This window comes from Perognathus longimembris, chromosome 1, assembly GCF_023159225.1.
Source record: "Perognathus longimembris pacificus isolate PPM17 chromosome 1, ASM2315922v1, whole genome shotgun sequence".
Classification (NCBI taxonomy): Eukaryota; Metazoa; Chordata; class Mammalia; order Rodentia; family Heteromyidae; genus Perognathus; species Perognathus longimembris.
In genome coordinates, this window is record NC_063161.1 from 55,742,655 (window position 1) to 55,763,925 (window position 21,271).

The 21,271-nt window shown below is 40.0% G+C and overlaps 2 protein-coding genes across 5 annotated transcripts in view; one reads left to right on the plus strand and one right to left on the minus strand.

Annotated features, from left to right (window-relative positions):
• The window catches only part of Pfkm (phosphofructokinase, muscle), a 43,713-nt gene extending 39,754 nt beyond the window's left edge, over window positions 1-3,959 (minus strand). Inside the window, exons 1-2 of one of the 2 annotated variants that reach the window (XM_048365535.1) lie at window positions 1,766-1,856; window positions 818-940 (exon numbers count right to left, since the gene is read on the minus strand). In XM_048365535.1, coding sequence (XP_048221492.1) covers window positions 818-940; window positions 1,766-1,847 — 205 coding nt within the window. In that variant the 5' untranslated portion in view covers window positions 1,848-1,856. Of the gene's footprint in view, window positions 1-817; window positions 941-1,765; window positions 1,857-3,940 lie in introns of those variants that run through there. The other variant, XM_048365562.1, reaches the window with a different exon arrangement.
• Window positions 3,332-21,271, plus strand: part of Senp1 (SUMO specific peptidase 1) — a 59,141-nt gene continuing 41,201 nt past the window's right edge. The window contains exons 1-6 of one of the 3 annotated variants that reach the window (XM_048365584.1): window positions 3,332-3,958; window positions 8,242-8,289; window positions 9,797-9,927; window positions 11,238-11,322; window positions 12,494-12,535; window positions 19,876-20,035. In XM_048365584.1, coding sequence (XP_048221541.1) covers window positions 3,907-3,958; window positions 8,242-8,289; window positions 9,797-9,927; window positions 11,238-11,322; window positions 12,494-12,535; window positions 19,876-20,035 — 518 coding nt within the window. In that variant the 5' untranslated portion in view covers window positions 3,332-3,906. The remainder of the gene's footprint in view (window positions 3,959-8,241; window positions 8,290-9,796; window positions 9,928-11,237; window positions 11,323-12,493; window positions 12,536-19,875; window positions 20,036-21,271) is intronic. The other 2 variants (XM_048365598.1, XM_048365593.1) reach the window with 2 other exon arrangements.

The window sequence follows — 21,271 nt, forward strand, 5'->3', positions numbered from 1 at the left end:
TTAGAAGTGCAGCAATGTTAAGAGGGTGGTAAAACATTTAAGAGAAACCTGTGAGCTAAATAACTTTTTTGTCTTTATAGGAAGGAAGAAAGGAAGGAGGGAAGGGAGAGAGAGAGGGAAAAGGGGAGGGAAGGAGGAGAAAAGGGAGGGAGGGACGGATTGGAGTCCAGTAGAGGACAGGTTACTGGAGGCACTGATTTTGGAAGAATTAATGCAGTCTCTACAGGACCTCAATTAGTTTCCGCAATAAAATAGCCAAACCGGACCCTTTTTTACTCTCTGGCTTCCTTTTCTGGTCATGTAATCTCTCTCCCTCCCTCTCTCTCTCTCTCTCTCTCCCTCTCTCTCTCTCTCTCTCTCTCTCTCTCTCTCTCTCTCTCTCTCATATGCATGTTTTTGCCATGATGCTATCTGACATTACATGACACAGCCAAAGGAATCTTCACCAGGGGCCAAGCAACTGCAGTTGCCAAATCTTGGGCATTGAACTCAAATTGAGAACTAAATGATTTCTTTCCTTCATGCATTACACAGCCTTAGGCATTTTGTTATAGCACTAGAAAGACTACCTAAAACAAATACTGAGTAAATTATTCTTCGGAAAGAAACATTTTTTTTCTACAATTTCCCAGATTTCTTTCTCCTCCCTCCTTCCCTTCCCCTCTCTCTTCTCTCTTACACCCACAAATGCACACACACACACACAGCTTTCTCTTAATTCACATTTCAAACTCTTATTTCTAGTATGTATAAACTTTTCACTTTCTAATAATAGTGCTTTTCACACTCTTTTCCCTTATTCACCCTCATTTCTCACCAGTTTTCAAAATAGGTATGTTGTCCATGGTGTTTGGCTCATCCACAATTTCTAGACTCTTGCAGGAATCGCTGCTTGATGGTGGCTTTGGTATGACCATGCTGGAAGTTGAAGCTTCTTCAGCTAAGAAGCAATAGTTTTATGTCACCCTCATGGTGGGGTTCAGGGAAAAGAATGTGCTCCTTTCTCCCTTTCATTTTCCCTGTCTTTCAGCTATGCAGACCTTTCTCTCTACAAATGCAGTGGAGGAAAATCAAGAGAAGTGAGGTCTGTTCTCAGTAACTATTTTACCTTCAAAAGATTCTATTCCTGGGCTGGGGATATAGCCTAGTGGCAAGAGTGCCTGCCTCAGATACACGAGGCCCTAGGTTCGATTCCCCAGCACCACATATACAGAAAACGGCCAGAAGCGGCGCTGTGGCTCAAGTGGCAGAGTGCTAGCCTTGAGCGGGAAGAAGCCAGGGACAGTGCTCAGGCCCTGAGTCCAAGGCCCAGGACTGGCCAAAAAAAAAAAAAAAAAAGATTCTATTCCTTTGACATAAACAAGGCAAAGCAGAACACATAAGTACAGATTTTCAAGCTCTTATCTATGAGAGCATTTTTTCTTTCTGTTACCCAAGAGAAGAGCCTTGATTGATCATTTTTTAAGTTTTGAAGTGCTAATTACAAATGAGAGGCTGTCATAATTTACTAAGGATATAGAAATCAATGAACATCTCAAGGGCTACACATCTCCCCTCCCCAATTCCCAAGACCTCCTTATCTACCTGCGCCTTTCCCCACACGCTGGGCTAACAACTCACTTATATTTGTACAAGGAAAAGACATAATTCCATGACAAATAGTTTATAATGGAAATGGAATGAGCAAGGTCATTTAGTCCCTAAGACCCTAATTACACTAGAAATTCGCACCCTATATTAAGGCTCCCTATCCCTGTAGTGATACCTGTTGGCTGAGAAGTCCTGACTACTCGGCGGGATTGAATCACGCACATGAAAAACTGCAGGTGAAATTCCTCTTTATGCATGGTTATTTCCTAGAAATAAGACAGAGTTTAATCTAAATGAATAGATCTGTGGAGTGATTAAGGTACCAATGAGTGACATTTTCCAAGTGTGATCACTACTGCTATGTCTTCGAACTTGGCAACATGAAACTATGATCATATGAAGTGATGGATAGAATCCATTCTTATACACTTGACAAGGCATGATCCCTTAAAGTAAGCAAGCACTCCACTTTCCCAGCTACTGAGGGTACAGAAAGGGCTAGGGACTGCCAGAGTTTTTCCTCTTTTAAGACTGAGCTCAGAATGTAGTTGCCATCTTGGAAGCATTCTCAAAGCCATCTACACAGGTACAGGTTAGCTGTGTTGTGGGGCCTGGTTAATCGTGTGAATGAACAAATATACCTCTTTTCATTATTTTCTCTTTAAAAAGTTTAACACAGGGCTGGAGATACGTGGTAGAGCACCTGTCTCGCCTTTCTGAGGCCCTGAGTTCAACTTCACTATGGCAAACGAAAACGGAGGAGAGAGATCTAGCATAGAATAAAGATTAATCCATAGGAACAATGGAAGGGGGACTTTCAGCATCTGGAATCTTTTCCTGTCTCAGGAAAGGTAGGTCCTTGGCGGGTGGATTACAGATCATTGCTTCATATTTCCAATTCCATTTTAGAGGCTGACACACTACTACTTGGGCCATAGCTCCACTTCCAGCTTTTTGGTGGTGAAGTGGAGCTAAAAGTCCTGCAACCTGCAGTGCTAGCTTTGAACTGCCATCCTCAGATCTCCGCCTCCTGAGAGTAGCTAGAATTACAGGGGTGATCCACTGTCTCTCTCTCTCTGTCCTGCACTTTATCATTTCTTTGAAACTGTTGAGAGTAAAGTATCTCTCCTCCCAGGAACCCTCTATAAGAACCAACTCTTAGGATCCTCATTAAGTCATAATGTAGTTTGAGATCCATTTAGATCTCAGGTCTTCAATCTATACGGGAAGCAACAGGTTCCTAAACATTTAAAGCCACGCCGAAAAAGTTATCAAGAAGACCGAGAATTAGGAAAACCCCAAGCAAACAAAAAAACAAAAAAATCCTCTAAAAACCCGGGTGCGGAACCAAATCCCCAACGGGTGAGCTTCCCGGGGGGAACATAGAAAAGTAAAGGACGAAGGTCGCACTAACTGTATTCCAAGCACAAGAGAGAGAAAAGGGCTCAGACTGAAAGGTAACCCAGGAAATCCAGACTACGGCCTTAAACGTTCCCCGGGCTTCCTCAGGCCGCGACCACTCCACGCAGGCGTTCCCAGGGGGGGTCTCCACTCTGCCCTTTGACCTCCAGCCCTGCCCCCGCCCCTCCCTCGCCCTTCCCCGGAGGCCGCCGAGCTCGCTTCCGGCGTCGTGCAGGCAGTTCCGGTTCGCGGGCAGTACTCGGGTTTGACGTTCCCGCGCTCGGCCGGAAACCCCCTTTGCATAGCCGCCGGTTCCGGTTCGGTGAGTGGCGGCGGGAAGCTGGGGGAGGGGTGAGGATGGAGGGAGTTTGGGCCCGCAGGTCGTGTCGGACCCGGCCCGGGGGGCTTAGACGAGGCGGGTTGGAAGCGAGGACTGCAGAGGGGAACGAGCTTTCTCCTGCGCCCCGCCCCCCCGGGACCGCCTCCCCTCCCCCCTGCGGCCCGGTGGCCGCCGTCAGGCCCCTGTCCGTTCGGGAGGCTTCCTTGGGCGCTCCTCCGGGCCTCTTTTCTCCCGGACCGCGGGGAAACCATCTTCCTGTCATTGCAGCCGCCGCCGCAGGCCTCGTCTTGGCGGGAAGGCCGGGTGGAATCCCGCCACTTTCCCGCCAGAGCAAGAGAGGTTTCCCTCTCTCAAAAGGGAGAGCTATGTCCGTCGGGAAGTTCAGCCTTCCGTCACACCTGCTTCAACCTCTCGCCTTCCCTTGAGACCTCTGTGAGAGTTCTCGACTACTTCTGCGCCTCACGCAAACCGGTCTCCAACTCTTTACCCTGTGTTATCTCCCCGAGATGTGGTCATATCGTTATTAGTGCCAACCACCAGAAAGAGACGTCGGGACCCTCCCTCTTGCTCAGGTTATGAAATCTTCCTTAACAGCCACAGTTGGCTTACCTGGCTCATCGCCTCCCGGTAATTTCTCCTCGACTTGGGTCTTACCCTGACGTGGTCTCTGGATCTGTCTCTGCCCTGCTTTCTCTTTTCTTGACAGCTTGGTGATTTCTGTTTATCAGTGCCTCTGCAGTATTTCTGCTATCTTTTGGGCTTACTTTGCTCTTTTATCGCTTTCAAGTCAGACTTGTTAAATTATTTCAGTTCATGTGTCGTAGGTTCTACTTACAGTCCGCCTACTGGGGTGGTGGTGATTCTTGGTAAGTGTGTGTTTGTAGAGCTTTATAGCGTCTGCCAACGATTTGACTTTAGGTCTTTGCTGAATGGGGCAGATCACATCATTTTAGTCTTGATTCTTAGTAAAGATAATTTGTATTAGAGACTCCGTGTTGAAATATAGATGATGCTGGCTGACTTTGAAGTGACAGTGAAACCTTGCGTTTCATAAGTGTGATCCTTTTACCTTTCAGTTAGCCATTCCTCTCCGACCTCAGCTTCTTTTAGGAAGCTTCATTTATGTATACCTGACTTCAGTTAATTGTCCCAACTGCAAAGATCGTGAGCACCATGTCATCCATGCAACAAGTTAAGGCTAGAGGGAGTGGATGGATGGATACAAAAACAGGTTCTGCTACTTGTGATGTAATTCTTGAGTACTGCTTTAGAAGTCCTCTCTTGTGGTGACTTCAACACCAACCAGTTGTACCAGCTTTGCTGCATCTGTTTTAGGAGTCTGGATTGCTAAGTCTGGATAACTAAGCTGCTCAGTGGCAAACACTAGCTCTTGCTCATCTTTGTATTATAATGCCCCACATTTGGTAGCTCCATAATAAATGCATGTGTAAGGAAATAAATACCGTTCAGGCTATTGAACTAGGTGTATTAGGGTTTAATTGGGAGGGTTAACATGCAGAAATTCTGTGGAGGAAAGAAAACTCCAAACACATGATGTACAAATTATATCATATGCATAATTGTTTTCCAGAGCTGAGGGTAGGGTAATTCACACGATTATTTCCACACCTTTCTTTTAACTAAATTGTTCTAACCACATCTTGCTCCTGGGTACAACTGTATGTTTCTCCTCAATATATATTTTCTAGTAACTTATATTTCTAAACATTCCCTTTTATAATCCTATCTTTGCTAGTGTGTAAGCTGATAAATGTTTTGCCACATTTATTATTTCTGTTCCAGTCAAAACTTGTCATCTTCCCCCCCTTCCTACTTCAGATTTCCAATTGTGTTCATCTACCAAATACAGATTCGTACAAATAGCTAAGTGCTTATGTTCGTTTAGCAAATTAAATGATGATTGGATACTAGGGATAAATTAGGATAATTTTCTTAAAAGAAAAAATTAATCTTTGTAAGAATTTGGTGGCAGAATGGTTCCTGATTCAGCATTTCATGTAGGTTCTTAGGGTTTGAAAAAGAATCTCTTGCATCTGGGAATATGGCTTAGCAGTAGAGTGCTTGCCTAGCATGCATGAAGCCCTGGTTTCGATTCCTCAGCACCATATAAATAGAAAAAGCTGGAAGTGGCACTGTGGCTCGAGGTAGAGTGCTAGCCTTGAGCAAAAAGAAGCTCAGGGACAGTGCCCAGACACTGAGCCCAAGCCCCAGTCCTAGTGCATTTGCAGAAAGTCCAAAAGTAAGCATAGTGAAGAGGCTTAGATATATTTCTTTTAATGCAAGAGAAAATACGTGGTCTGATTAAAAATAAATTAACATGGATTTCTCAGGGTTATCTAGAGATTATTTTTTAATTGCCGATGTGAATCTTTAAGTGAAAATGTTTTTTTTTTTTTTTTTTTGTTTTGTTTTTTTGGCCAGTCCTGGGTTTGGACTCAGGGCCTGAGCACTGTCTCTGGCTTGTTTTTGCTTAAGGCTAGCACTCTGCTACTTGAGCCACAGCGCCACTTCTGGCCATTTTCTGTATATGTGGTGCTGGAATTGAACCTAGGACCTCCTGTATACGTGGCGAGCACTCTTGCCACTAGGCCATATCCCCAGCCCAAGTGAAAATGTTTTAATGGATATTAATGTTAACCAATGTTAATGTATATTGTGTTGCATTTCAAATACATATTTGCTGGGAAGTCAAGGTTCTTCCCTGTTTTCATTTAACTTCTCTGAACATAATATCTAAAAAAGTTTGAATTTCTAGGTTGTTTTCCTCTTCACGTCACTCAGAAAAATGCAAAGAAATTTGGGATTATTCTACTAGGAATCAGACTTGTAAAATTCTCAATACAAAGAAGAAGAGGGGGACAGATATGAAGGAAGCTAATGATGACAATTAGAAAATGACCTGAAAAATAAGAAAAGTACTGTTAAATTATTGACTGATATGTTCCTTGCCACATCCCTTAATTTGGAACCTAAAGAAATATGCCCCGTTAAAGAAAGACAAAAGGGGAAGAATGAGCTGGAGAATTTCCAGATAGAAACCTTTGCTAGGTTGAGCATTTGGAAGTATATTTGAGACCTAAATGTAAGGCTTAAAATCTTTGGGTGTCTTGCCTGGCAAGCTTGGATAATCAGATAATTATCCTTAGTTATAGTTATCACAAGAAAAGCAGCCTTCCTTTGTGAGTGTGCTTTGTTGCTGTGACCACAGAGAGATCCTGTTATTAGGTAGTGACTTCACTACATTGAAGTCCTAGTATTGCAATGTAATTGATGAAGTGCTCAATCTTTAAAAAAATACAGTGATATGATTATGAATAGATATAAGTGTGATGATTATTATCCCTAGTTCTCTCCTTTGATAGACCTAGCTCTTTTTTCTTCCCTCCTCAGGGCTTTATGCTTGATAGGCAGAGTGTTGTACAGCTTGAGTTGAGTCCCTATTCCAGATAACTTAAGTCTAAACATCCCCCCTCATACCTTTTTTTTTTCCTAGGAAAAGTAGATATATCAGAGAAGAAAGTAAGGAAAGCCTCCTATCTAGTTTCACTTCCTGCAGTTTCAGTTACACACAGTAGACTGGTTCAAAAATAAGTGGAAAATTCCATATATATAAAAATTATTTTACCTGAGCACTGTCCCTGCCTTCTTTTTGCTCAAGACTAGCACTCTGCCAACTTGAGCCACAGCACCACTTCTGGCCATTTTCTATATATGTGGTGCTGAGGAATCGAACCTAGGGCTTCATATATACGAGTCAAGCACCCTTGCCACTAGGCCATATTCCTAGCCCGAAAATTCCATATTTTGAGATTAAGGATATTCATACAACTTTTACTGTATCATAATTGTTCTATTTCATTATTGTTAATCTGTTACTATGCTATATATTAAATATATATCTTTGGTATCTCTCTCTCTCTCTCTCTATCTGTGAAAAACAGTAGTGTATATACAGGTTCTATACTATCTGCAGTTTTAGACTTCCACTGGGGATCTTGGAACATATTCCTTGCCAAAAAAAAAACAACAAAGAGGGCTACTATATAAGATGAAGGAACTTTGTTTTTTAAAAGCAGGTTGCAGGGGGTAGGGGAGATGTTGATGGACAGTAACTGAACCCAGATCCTTCACTTGCTAGGCAAGTGCTCTGCCACTGGACTATATCCCCTGCAGTTTAAACAGTAAGGGGGGGGGGCAGGAGTATTTTGTACCACTGTAATGTATTCTTTAATGATGCTTAACAAATGACGAACTTTATATTTGGCTACTAAGTAAGATACATGGACATAATAAGATCATTATAAGGCACGTTTATAAAAGAATGTAGTGGGGGCTGGGAATATGGCTTAGTGGTAGAGTGCTCGCCTCCCATACAAGAAGCCCTGGGTTTGATTCCTCAGCACCACACACAGAAAAAGCCAGAAGCGGCTCAAGTGGTAGAGTGCTAGCCTTGAGCAAAAAAGAAGCCAGGGACAGTGATCAGGCCCTGAGTTCAAGCCCCAGGACTGGCCAAAAAAAAAAAGTATAGTGTGAGGTAATAGGAAAATCAATGAATTGGGAATAGTTTTTAGACCATGTTTTTAATGTAATAACTAACTTTGTGACTTTATGAAAATTACTCAATCTCCCAAGGGTTGGATCTCCAACTTGCTTCTTGCTCTAATGTTCTTCTTCTGTAACTTGTCTGTAATTGCTGTTTAGCACAGTTTGTAAGAGTATTTGAAAATATCTCAGTCCAATTTTATTTTTTACTTCTGATCAAGTCATCTACCCTTACCACCTTAAATTTTCTCCAAGAATGCAAATGTCACTTGAGTGACTTATTGTTCTATAATCTGTGAAGTGGATGTTTCACTATATAATGCTCTGTTTTGTGTCTTCTTTTATAGGTCTTTGTATCTTTGCTAAAGTCAGTGATGTGAAAAGACCTGAAATGGGTAAGATAGACCATTCAGTCATTTCAGTTAGTCTGATTAGTTATGCTAAATTAAGCTAGTAAAAGAATGTGTTTCCTTGGCATTTGTAACTGCATAGTGATAATATTAAGAGAGATCTTACTCTTAAATATGAAATATAACAAACACAAGAATCAAAACTAAGTGTTTTTTCATTCACTGTTTTAAAATATATACTAGTAAGCATTTTTTTCTGTTTATTGTGTACTTACCCTAAGTATTTGAAATATATTAATATAGTTAATATTTTCATCCCCTTTACAGGAATACCTAATAGTACCTACAAAGTAGATACTACCATCAATATCTTTGCCCAGCTTCCCTGTTTTGTTTTGTTTTGAAACAGGATCTCACTTTGTAGCCCAAGGTGGCTTTAAACTTCTGATCCGCCTGCCTCAGCCTCCCAAATGTGGAGATTATAGTAATGTACCACTGTACCCTAGCTTTAATTTTTTTGTATTAAATTCGATCTATCTGTCTGTCTGTCTATCTACCTATCTATCTATTTATCTAGCTTTCTTTACCTGTCCTGGGACTTGAACTCAAGGCCTGGGTGCTGTCTCTAAGCTTTTTTGCTCAAAGCTACCACTCTTCTCCTTGAATCATAGTTCTACTTCCAGCTTTTTTTGGTCTTTAATTGGAGATAAGAATCTCATGTACTTTCCTTTTGAAGCCAGGCTGGCTTCTAACCACAATTCTCAGATCTCAGCCTCCTGAGTAGCCAGGATTTATAGGTGTGAGCCACTGGTGCCCAGCTTGTATTAAAGTTTTTTTTTTTTTTTTTGGCCAGTCCTGGGCCTTGGACTCAGGGCCTGAGCACTGTCCCTGGCTTCTTCCTGCTCAAGGCTAGCACTCTGCCACTTGAGCCACAGCGCCGCTTCTGGCCGTTTTCTGTATATGTGGTGCTGGGGAATCGAACCTAGGGCTTCGTGTATCCGAGGCAGGCACTCTTGCCACTAGGCTATATCCCCAGCCCCTGTATTAAAGTTTTAGTCATTAAAACATCAAAGCTTAATTTGGAAGAAATTTCAGGTTTTTTTAAACTTTAAGCTGTTTTTATCCTGGTATAAATTTTAAACTGTGTAGTAGATGATTTTAGTTAATTCCAGTGACATTTTGACAATGATGTGTTGAGATTTCCTAGCAGTGGTTAGCTGTGAAGGAGGGGTTTCATTCGACCATGGAAATCATTCTTTTTTTTTTTTTTGGCCAGTCCTGGGGCTTGGACTCAGGGCCTGAGCACTGTCCCTGGCTTCTTCTTGCTCAAGGCTAGCACTCTGCCACTTGAGCCACAGCGCCACTTCTGGCCATTTTCTGTATATGTGGTGCTGGGGAATCGAACCCAGGGCCTCATGTATACCAGGCAAGCACTCTTGCCACTAGGCCATATCCCCAGCGGAAATCATTCTTATAAGATGAAAAAAGTGGTTCATAGGAAAGAAGTTATTCAAGAATTATGTGACTCAAAGTAATCTGGGCTCTTTCCTAGATGATATTGCTGACAGGGTGAGGATGGATTCTGGAGAAGTAACTTTAGTGAACCACAACTCCATCTTCAAAACCCACCTCCGGCCACAATCAGGTTTTCCAGAGGACCAGCTCACATTTTCTGACCAGCAGGTTAGGAATAATTTTCTCTCTTTAATTACTTTGCTCCATTGTAAGTTTTCATCTGATGTAGTTTAAATGTCACACTTGGAAGTACAAATATATATGTGAGCTTAGTGTTTGGAATTCTGCTTGGTATATTGAAGACAAAGTTAACACAAAGCAGGTTAGGGATAAATTATTTGACAATACCTTTTAGAAAACTTCATCATTCATCTGAATATTATTACACTTGTCAATGAAAGAATCAGTCTCAGCCATCCCAGGGAACCATGTGGAAATAGTCATGGACAAGAGAAGCCTTGTAAGGTTTATTAGTGGGGCCGTATTTCCACCGGAGGGAACAATGTGGCTTTTGCACCTTAATCCAGGTAGTCGCTTCTGTAACTCTGGGGCTAAAGGGGAAGTAGGTAGGTCTGTGTGGGAGTGGCCCATTATAGCTATAGGGCCAGAAGTTCAGGTACCAGTGGAGGTGGGGGCTAGTGGGAGGGGCTGAGGACCTGAGGTGGGGCAAATTCTCAGTCAGTACATAGATCAGTGTTCTTATAGACTAATGCTTTAAGTTTTCTAAGCAGTAAATTTGAGGAGAGAAGTAAACATACAAGCACTCAGATTTTGGGGGCTGTAAAGCTGTTACTCAAGGTGTGGCACAGAACCAGCAGCTTCAGTGTTATGGAAGTGTTCTGGGAGTTTTGAAGCAGGGCAGAATCTCAGGAATTACCCCTTGCCAATGAATTTTTATGTTAAAAGCATCCCCTGCTGATTTATTTGCACATTAAAGTGAGGAACACTTAAGAAGGCTTTCTCTGTGGAAGTCCATTAGCAATTTAGATGAGGTTTTTGTTCCTGTGGAAAATACTTACGCTTTGCTGAGTGGACATCTAATACCTGTAGCATCCTTCCCTCATTATCATTTAGTATCTGTTTCTACATTTCAGGTTTTAATGATGGGTATTCCATACCCATACTTAAAAGCTATCTCTGTAATATTTTCAAAAGAATCAAAATGAAGTTGATTTTTCTCAGCCTCTGTAATACCTGTGACACTGACTTTCAGATAGGAAATACAAAATATACATTTACCTTTGGATAAACATTTTTTGAATTAAGTTACGTAGCAGGTCATTTTTTTTTCTGTTTTTCCCCTTGAGCATGAATACTCAATCTGATTATCTAATTTATTACTATGGAGTTTATTTGTAATATACATGTAAATATATTGAGTTGTGAAATATCCATAGTTCTACTTAGTGATAGGTTTTTCTTAACTTATGTAACGTTTATTCTCTTTCATTACCAAAAATATCTTTTGCTTTGTTTAGATTTTACCTTCCAGGCAAGAAAATTTGGACCGATCTTTTACGTGTTCTACAAGAAGTGCAGCTTATAGTCCCAATTATTACTCAGGTATGATACATTACTTGTCATCAAACTTACCTTTCAGATTTCTTCCTAGCAAATCTTTTGTGTTTACTGTCTCTAGTAATAAAAACATTGTCTTGGCTGGAGGTGTAGCTCTTAGTAGAGTGCTTATTTGATATGCACAAGGAAGGCCCTGGGTTCAGTTCTAGGTGGGGTGTATGAAAGCATTGTCAAAAGCCAATGGTACTTTATTCATGAAAGTACCACTTTAATAAGCTTCTTATGTATATGTGGGTGCTATACTTTAGTTTTAATTTCAACCAGATACTGATTTTTCTTTTTTTGTGTGTGTGTGCCAGTCCTGGGACTTGAACTCAGATCCTGCACATTATCTCTAAGCTTCTTTTGCTCAAGGCTAGCTTGCTACCATTAGAGCCACAGCTCTCCTTTTGGTTTTTTTAGTAGTTTAGTGGAGATAAGAGTCTCGCAGATTTTCCTACCTGGGCTGGCTTCAAACCACAATCCTCAGATATCAGCCTCCTGTGTAGCTAGAAATACAGGCATGAGCTACCAGCACCCACCCTGCTTCCAAATACTAATTTTTAGTGAAAACGTTTTGAAATCTATACTCTTATTTGTCCCTTACACCATTTTGAACATCAGTAGAGCTTTGTTTTTGTTTTGAATTTTTTTATATATGTATGTGATATAAAGTGTTTTTTATTGATTTAAATTACAGAGCTACTTTAATTCTATTCTGCTTGAGACAATTAAACCTAAACTTTTATTACTAAAGCTTATCCCTATTCCTATAAAGCAGGAGATATTTATGTGTTTTTGTCTAGCACCTGCCACAGCCATATGCTTGCATATTCAAGGGCTTACCTATTCAACTTGTGATCATGACAGAAGTCAGCATTCTGTAGCTATTCCTATCACTAGCTTGCCTGACCTACCATCTGTTCCCTTTCCTTAGGTTTAGACTTTAAGTTTTCTGCCTCTGCTTCAGAAAGAATTTTGCTCCCTCATGTCAGGATGACTCAGGAAGATAACAGTTGTCTTCCCACATCTTTTCACCCCTCATACTTCAAACTCTTCTTTGCCACAAATATTAGGAAGCTAGAAATACCACCAAACTTGCCTATTTTTATAAGGATAAACTAAGATGATAAAATATGAAATGCAAATAATAATTATTGTTATTTGGCTTCCTCAGGATTCTTTGTCAACAAGATGAGATCTCCTCCCCTAAAGAGACGTTAGTATAATGCTCTTTTAGATTTATATTATATCTAAGTGTGATTTAAGTGGGTGGCATTTTATCTACCCTGGGCATAGGATTTCTTTTCTTGGAGTGGACCACTAGCCTCTGCATAATATGTGCATAATATTTATAGTAAAGCTAATTAGCTCAGAAAGTATCTCTGCTGTCATTATTATTGAAAAGGCCTTTTCAATGAACAAAGAGCCTGCAATCTGATTTGAAAGTTTATTATCAAGCCTGGAGAAAGGACAGCTGAATGGTTAAAGAAATCATAGCCTTAGTATTTCCATTTTAATTTATACCATTTTCTTATAATTTCATATGTAATTTTGCAATTAGGCAGAATGTTTGCTTTAGGTTAAAAATAGTTGCTTAGCTGTGCACCAGTGGCTCATACTTATAATCCTAGCTACTCAGGAAGCTGAGATCTGAGGATCACAGTTCAAAGCCAGCCTGGGCAGCAAAGTCTGTGATATTTTATCTCCCCATAGCAAGCAAAAATCTGGACGTAGAGCTTTGACTCAAGTAGTAGAGCACTAGTCTTGAACAGAAAGTCTCAGGGATAGCTCCCAAGCCCTAAGTTCAAGCCCTGTGACCACCACCACCACCACACACACACACACACACACACACACACACACACACACTGCTTAGTAATATATGTTGTATAGAAATATACACAAAGTCCCTTGACTCTAACTCAGTTATCAGATTCAACTCACTTTGGTTTCTTCTCACTTTATCCTCTGAGTATATTCATGATATACATTGTAGGATTTTTTAAAAATTTCTTAAATTTTGGTTTTCCATGCTTTTGGTTTTCCATGTGTTTACCTATTCTTACATTTATTGTTTACTGTTGATTTTTAATCCATGGAATCAGTATGCACATTCACAATCTCTTTGTAATTTCAAACTTCAAAAAACACTGAAAACTAGTTTTTTTTTAATTTGACATCAAAACCTGACTTAACATAAATTCATTCTTTCACAAAGCCTACACAAATTAATATGAAGCAGTTAATATTTTTGTCAATTTACCTATGTAATTATGAGTATTGACACATTTTGCTGCTGATGTATCAGTGTTTATTAGTAGGGTGCTGTTATAGATTATACTTGGAAGTGTATTAACAGTTTATGTTACTAAACTTTTAAGAATTTTTTGCTCAGACGTGCAGTTGGATCCCAGGATTTATAACTTGGGGCAATAGGTCTGTGCCAAGCCAGGTGCTAGTGGCTCACACCTTTAATCTTAGCTACTCAGGAGGCTGAGATCAGAGGATCAAAGTTTGAAGCTAGCCCAGGCAGGAAAGTCCATGAGACTCTTATCCAACTCCAGTTAGCCACCAGTAAACTGGAAATGGTATGGTGGCTCAAAGAGGTAGAGTGCTAGTCTTGAGTGAAAAAGCTCAGGGACAGGGCCTATGCCCTGATTTCAAGCCCCATGAACTGGGGGGGGGGGGTGAAGGGGGGAGGGGTGCAGGAAAGGGGGGAGTCTGTGCCTTTGTTTGCTTTAGTATCCTGTAGTTAGGTGCCACTTTACTTTTGCCATTTTTAGCTATTACTAATAATATGACTTAAAAACATTTCTATAAATATCTCTTTAATTTTAGTAGAACCTTAATATTCACAAGGAACATCTTCAGTTACCTTAAATTCTCATGTTCTTGTCTGTGGCAATATTGGAGACCAGATTCCTGGCTTTCTCCTTAAATAAATGATTGTTGAGTTTTCTGATGTTTATCTTCATACCAAGTTGATACCCCTATCAGAAATCTCATACCAAAGTTTACTTCTCACTTGAGTTTAGAAACTTTGTTTTTATTTTTAATTTCTCTCTTTTTTTTTACGTTTGTAGAGTTTAAGAACTTTATAGGAAAATAAAAATATTCTTCAGAATAGTTGCATACATGTCAATAAATAGAGAAAAACAACAATGGAGTAGTAAAATCATACTGAACTGGAACTATGGAGTGGGTCTATTAAACTCATTCTCTAAACTATTCATAGATTGACAAAGGCATCAGATTGGTTCCTCTACCAAATTTCATCTAGTTTATGTTAGCATTTCCCTAGCCTCAGGTCCTCAGCTCCTCCCACTAGCCCCCAGATCCACCCATACCTAATGAGCCACTCCTACTCACTACCTACCTACTTCCCCTTTACCCCCAGAGAGAGAAGCTCCCACCTGGATAAGGTGCAGATGCCATGTAGCTCCCTCTCCCGTGGGAGCTATGGCCCCACTAATAAACCTCCTTATGAACCTTCTTTTCTTGTTTGTGATTATCTCCGCATGGTCCTCTGGGATGGCTGGGACATATCCTTTCAGTTTGTAATTAAACAAGTTTCTGGCTTGCCTTACATTGCCCAGGTTGCTCCCTAATAATAAGAATTTAGAGGTTTAGCTTAGTGGTATAATGCATGACCAGCATGCACAAGGTCCTGAGTTTAATCCCAGGTTTGAAAAAATAAAAGCTCCTTGTTACTGTGTGCTTTCAAAAACTTTCCCTTACTGTACCCACTACAAGTGGGTAGAGTATTTAGTTTTGTCTGTTCTATCTCATGTAGATATAGTCTGGCATGCTCAAGGTAGTATCTCATTACTACCAAGAACAGAAAGGAAAAGATACAGTCCTTTTTAATTAACCTCACATTGATTTCTGAGGTCAGTCACCTTGAACCTAACCTCTTAATGAGGCTAGAGTAAGATATCTATCTAGTTTACCTTTCTTAGCTTTTTGATCTACTCTCTTGGTGTTTGTTTCCTGTCTCACTGTACAATCTCTTCTAGCAAGGTGGAAAATCAGCAAGAAAGCCTTGAATTTTAGAATCAAGGATCTAGAATTTTAAAAAAATCTCAAAATTTTTGAATTTTAATTTTTAAAATATTATCTTAGTTTAAAAAAAATCTTAAATTTGGGGCCGGGAATATGGCTTAGCGGTAAAGTCCTTGCCTTGTATACATGAAGCCCTGGGTTTGATTCCTCAGTACTGTTAGGTCCTCTCCCTGAGGCTCCATGTAGATGCCCCCACCTCATTAAGTCTCCACCCAGTTACCTGGGTAACCTGCAGACCTGGAGGCAGTTACCTCCCCTTTCCCTGAGGTCACATCCTAATCCACCTGGCCACACCCCTTGCCCCTACCCTAGATATAAGGCAGGGCTGGGTGGGGGTCGCTCTCTCCCTTCTCTCCCCGTCTCCCTTCTCTCTCTTCTCTCTCTTCTCTACCTTCTCTCCGGCCATGGATCACATTGGCCACAGGCCAGCAGTTCGGTAATAAACTTTCTCTCTTGCCTGAATACCGCGTGGCGTTCTCCTTTACCTGCTACCTACTTTAAAAAACCTAACATATATGGTGCCGTGACTCGGAGAGGACCTAACGAGTACCACCTAAACAGAAAAAGCTGGAAGTGGCACTGTAGCTCAAGTGGTAGAGTGTTAGCCTTGAGTAAAAAGAAGCCAGGGACAGTGCTCAGGCCTGGAGTCTAAGCCCCAGGACTGGCAAAAAATAAAAATTTAAAAAATTAAAAAAAATCTTAAATTTTAAGATGTTAAATTTTAGAATCTAGAATATTATTTACTGATTTTGTATCTCTTTCTAGATCAAGCCCCTTAAAAACATGCTTAAGTCTACTCATGATTACAATATTAAGCCAGGTACATGATTGTAATCCCAACTATTTGGGAGGCCACAGAGTAGGAAGTTGAAGGTTTGAGGAAGGTCTAATCAAGGCTTGAAACCCTATTTTTTTAAACATTAAAAAGACTGGAGGTATGTGACTCAAGTATTAGAGTGCTTTGCCTAGCAAACTGTAGTCCTTAAATTTAATTACTGTTACCACCATAGAACAATTTTTAAAAATAGGAAAGAAAAGATTAGACTATTAAAATAATTTTTATTGGGGCTAGTTATGTGGCTTAGTGTAGAGTGCTTGCCTAGCATGCAGCCAGGGACAGTGCTCAGGCCCTGAGTCCAAGCTCCGGGACTGGCAAAAAATTTTTTTCTTTTTTAATTTTATTTTTTGATGCTGGTCCTGGGACTTGAGCCCAGGGCCTGGGCTCTGTACCTGAGCTTCTTTTGCTCAAGGCTAATGCTCTACTTCTGGCTTTTTTTTTTTTTTTTTTTTTGTAGCTAAGTGGATATAACAGTGTCACAGAAGTTAGGTGCTGGTGGTTTATGCCTGTAATAGCTACTCAGGAAGCTGAGTGAGAATTGCGGTTCAAACAGCCTGGGCAGGCAAGTTTGTGAGACTCTTTATCTTCAATTAACCACCAGAAAACCAGAAGTGGTACAGTGGCTCAACATGGTAGAGCACTAGCCTTGAGGGAAAAAGCTCAGGACAGTGCCCAATCTGAGTTCAAGCCCTAAAAATGCGGGGGGGGGGGGGGGGGGGGAAGCTCCTAGACTTTTCCTGCCTGGGCTGGCTTCAAACAACTATCCTTGGATCTCAGCCTCCTGAGTAGCTAGGATTGTAGTCATTAGCCACCAGTGGCAGAAACGAATTAATTTTTTTTTAAAAAGCAACAACATAGAAAACAAAATGCAACACTTTTACTTTGATGAATTAATAATGGTCAGGGTTCAAGTTGGTTAGTTTTATAAAGAGCACAGTGGAAAAAAAGTTTAAAAACTAGCAGGGCACCAGTGGCTCATATCTATACCTAGCTACTCAAGAGGCTGAGATCTGAGGATTGTGGTTTGAAGCCAGCTGAGACAGTATTATCTATGAGACTCTCATCTTCATTTAGCTACCAAAAAAGCTGGAAATGGAGTTGTGGCTCAAGTAGTAGAGCATTAGCTTTGAGCAAAAAAAATCAGGGACAGCACCCAGGTTCTAAGTTCAAGCCCCACTATTGGCACCATAAAAGAAAAAGACATTTTAAAACTCTAAATAAAAAAAGAGGGTTGGGATGTAGCTCAGTGGCAAAGCACTTGCCTTTCAAGTGCAATGTCCTGGGCTTGATCCCCAGTACCAAAAAAGAAAAGACAGGGGGCTGGGAATATGGTCTAGTGGTAAAGTTCTCGTCTCTTATATATGAAGCCCTGGGTTCGATTCCTCAGCACCACATATATAGAAAAAGCCGGAAGTGGTACTGTGGCTCACGTGGTAGAGTTGCTAGCCTTGAGCAAAAAAGAAGCTCAGGGACAGTGCTTAGGCCCTGAGTTCAAGCCCAGGACTGGCAAAAAAAAAAAAAAAAAGAATAAGATGAAAATAAATAAATTTGGTAAGTTCACAGGTGCATTTGACAATTACTTTTGTAGTAAATGATTAGTCTGACATGTTTTTTAGTAGAAAAACTTTTATTCCTATAGTGTTGCCTATGCATGGAGAAAATTTGCAATCACAAACCTATCATTTATCATTACAATCTAATCATAATTAACATTTCAGTATATTTCCTTCTAGTTTTGGTGTAATTAATGATAGTATTTCTAGCATTGCCTTTTTTTCTTGGTACCAGTACTGGAACTTAAAATCTGGGCCTTAATTTCTCAATTGGCTTTTTTTGCTTGTGGTTGGTGCTCTACCAGTTGAGCCATACCTTCACTTCCAGCTTTCTGTTGGCTAGTTGGAGAGAAAATTCTCTCAAATTTGTCTGTTGGGGCTGGCTTTGCACTGCAATTCTCATATGTAGCCTCCTGGGTAGCTATGATTATAAGTGAGAGCCATAAGCAACTCACTGGTATCGCAATTCCGATGATAGACTGTCAGGTTAAATCATTACTTTAAAAAGAATTTCATCAGCCTCCTATTGGTTCCTCTCTAGCTTTGCATCCCATCACCATTAGAAAACCCTCGTTGAGAGGAGACAGAACTCTTTATTCTAATTAAACAGACAGATAAGTGCTTTTCCTTTGCATTTTGAAACTGAAGCCTCTGTCAAATGCCTTTTGAGATGGCTATTCTGGTTTATCCTTCATCTTAAATTTCACATCTGTCAGGGTGATTTGCATTTTTGACACTTCTTCCTCAAATAGACATCTTTAGTTAGATCATTCACTCCTTCACTTTTACCCAAAAGGTATGTGACACAAACATCTTAGTACTTTGCATTTAGAGATCATAGTTTTCTTTTTGATAATAATCATTTCCTGTAGTTTTGTGTCTCAGACTTCAAAGTAACACTAACAGATGTTAAACATACTTTATTACAAAGGAACAAAGTTGTAATTCATTTTGAAAGTACATTCAACTTAATTGTGAGACTAAGTTCAAGTATTGATAAATTAATGGAAACTAAGACTACTCTTTACTGCCTTTTATCTCATTATCTTATTTACCCCAAATCCTGGCCTGTTGACGAACTTAAGAATTGTCATTTTTGAAGGCTACCTTGCTTTTTATATAAGTATCAAACAATACATCATTAAATATTTTAAGAAGAATAATTATATGCTATTGTGCAAAGTTCTGTGGTAATATTCTTCAATAAGTGATCTTAAAAATGTTGTCAGCATTCAGCAAAAATCCTAGAAATAGAATATTATCATTCTTGTTTTTTCATTGAAGCTCCTCAAATCTATAAATGTTTGCAGTTATGTTGAAGGAGCTATTTTAAAATCACCTAATCCTGCTTATATAAAAGAATATAGAAATTAATCTATCACTCCTAACTGAAACTTCAAGAAGGTTTTGTCACCTCAGTTTGTAATCCAGAAGTCATACAGTTCAAATTATAAACAATAATCCTCAGTCTGGAAGTATTGATAATATCTGATAATTATGTATTTAAGTCATTGACATAATCCTCCCTGAACCAGATGTATACAATGGGTCATTCCTGCCATAAGCCAGCCTAAGCAGAAGTTAGTTAATCTGTGCTCTTTGAGAGAGTCCCTGAGTCTAGAACATGGTACTAAAAAGAAGAAAGTGACACCAGCTGCTTATTAAGCAATAACTGTTGTTCATTTGAATTACAATTCTCCTTGGCCCTCCACCTGCTTTCTTACTGGTCTGGCCTACCTTCTTTCAGGCCCAGGCCTGGGAGTGCTTGCAAGATATAGTTGGGGTAAAATGTTGACTTTTGGTGGACACCACGGAGTCACATTGATGCAGATAAGGCACATGGCTGTGGCAGGATTCAGCTCCTTCATCAATTTTCAGGTTAGTATGGCTGAATCAATTATAGTTTGTAGACATTCCCTTACTGCAGATCTTACTGGCAGTTGAGACTGGGATCTTTCTTCCGTGAGAGACATGGTGATATGCCACATTACTTTGGAATACAATGATGGACATGGTTGCAGTCATAAAGAGAACCAGCTATAGTTATTTAATTTATTCAAACTGTGTGTGTGTGTGTGTTTTTGTTTGTTGTTCTCTTTTTAGATAACCCTTCCTCAGACAGTTTTCTTGGCGCAGATGACTTAAGAACCTTTGGTCAGAGTGCAAATGGCCAGTGGAGAAATTCTACTCCAGCATCAAGCTCAACTTTACAAAAATCAAGAAACAGTAGAAGTCTTTACCTCGAAACTCGAAAGACCTCAAGGTTCGTGTTCTGTCTGTGTGGTTCTCAAGCCCTTCATCAGATGGTATAGAAAATTAATATATAGATATTTTAACGAAGTACTATTGTTCTTTTAGACTTAAACCATAGCATATACATACATACATACATACATACATAGATATGTGTGTGTGAATATATATATATGTATATATATGCTTTCAACTTTTAGCTGATGGTGATAGTCAAATCTTAACATTAGAGGAGAGTGAATATTGGTGGACACAGGTATATTAGGACACTTTAGAATATATATAGCTGGCTATTAAAACTGTCAAGCGAAAAATCAGTCAATCTCTGCCACCTGAGTAGCAAATAAACCAGCATATTTTATTAGCCCCTCACATGAGCAGACCTGATTTAAAGCAAAGCAGTGCCACACCACACGTATTAATTTATTAGACCTGAGCCACTTTTGTTAGTTCTAGTTCATAAGCCTCACTTTCTCTCTCTCTCTCTCTTTTTTTTTCTCTCTCTCCACCCCCCATCTCTTTTGTCTGTCAGTCATGGTGCTTGAATTCAGGGCCTGGGCCCTGTCCCTGAGCTCTTTTACTCAAAGCTAGTAGTACTCTTACCACTTTGAGCCACAGCTCTGCTTCTGGTTTTTTGGTGGTTCCTCGGAGACAAGAGTCACAAGGACTTTGCTACTTGGACTGGCTTTGAGCCATAATCCTCAGATTTCAGTCTCCTGAGTAGCTAGGATTATAGGTGTGAGCCATCAGTGCCAGCTTGCCAACCTGTTTGTTTACAAGATGCATACTGACTAGTAAGGCATGCCTCAGGTAGTTCATTATGGCAATAAAGTACTGTTTATGACCTTCTCTGGTGATGTATTTGAGGAATGTGAAAGCACTTAATTTTCTATTTAATGGAGGCTTTCTGATGTTGTCTGAAACCAACATAATGGCATTTATTTTATGATTATGAGCATATGACCTCTGGGACCAGGATTTGGTGCTCCTAGGAAGTATCTTCACTCCTTCCTAATTTTTTTGAATTATCTAAGAGTTTATTACTACATGAACATTGTAAAGTTCAAAACATGACAGGTAAAGCTGAAGACTCCTTGAGCTACTTATATTATCATTCCTTTTCATCGAGTTTCCTTCCAGACTTTTCCTGTGTGTGTCTTTTTTTTTCTTCTGGCTCTTTTATCACTAGTGATGCTAGTCTGACTCAGAATTATGGAGAATTATGACAGTTTGGTCCCTATTTGTA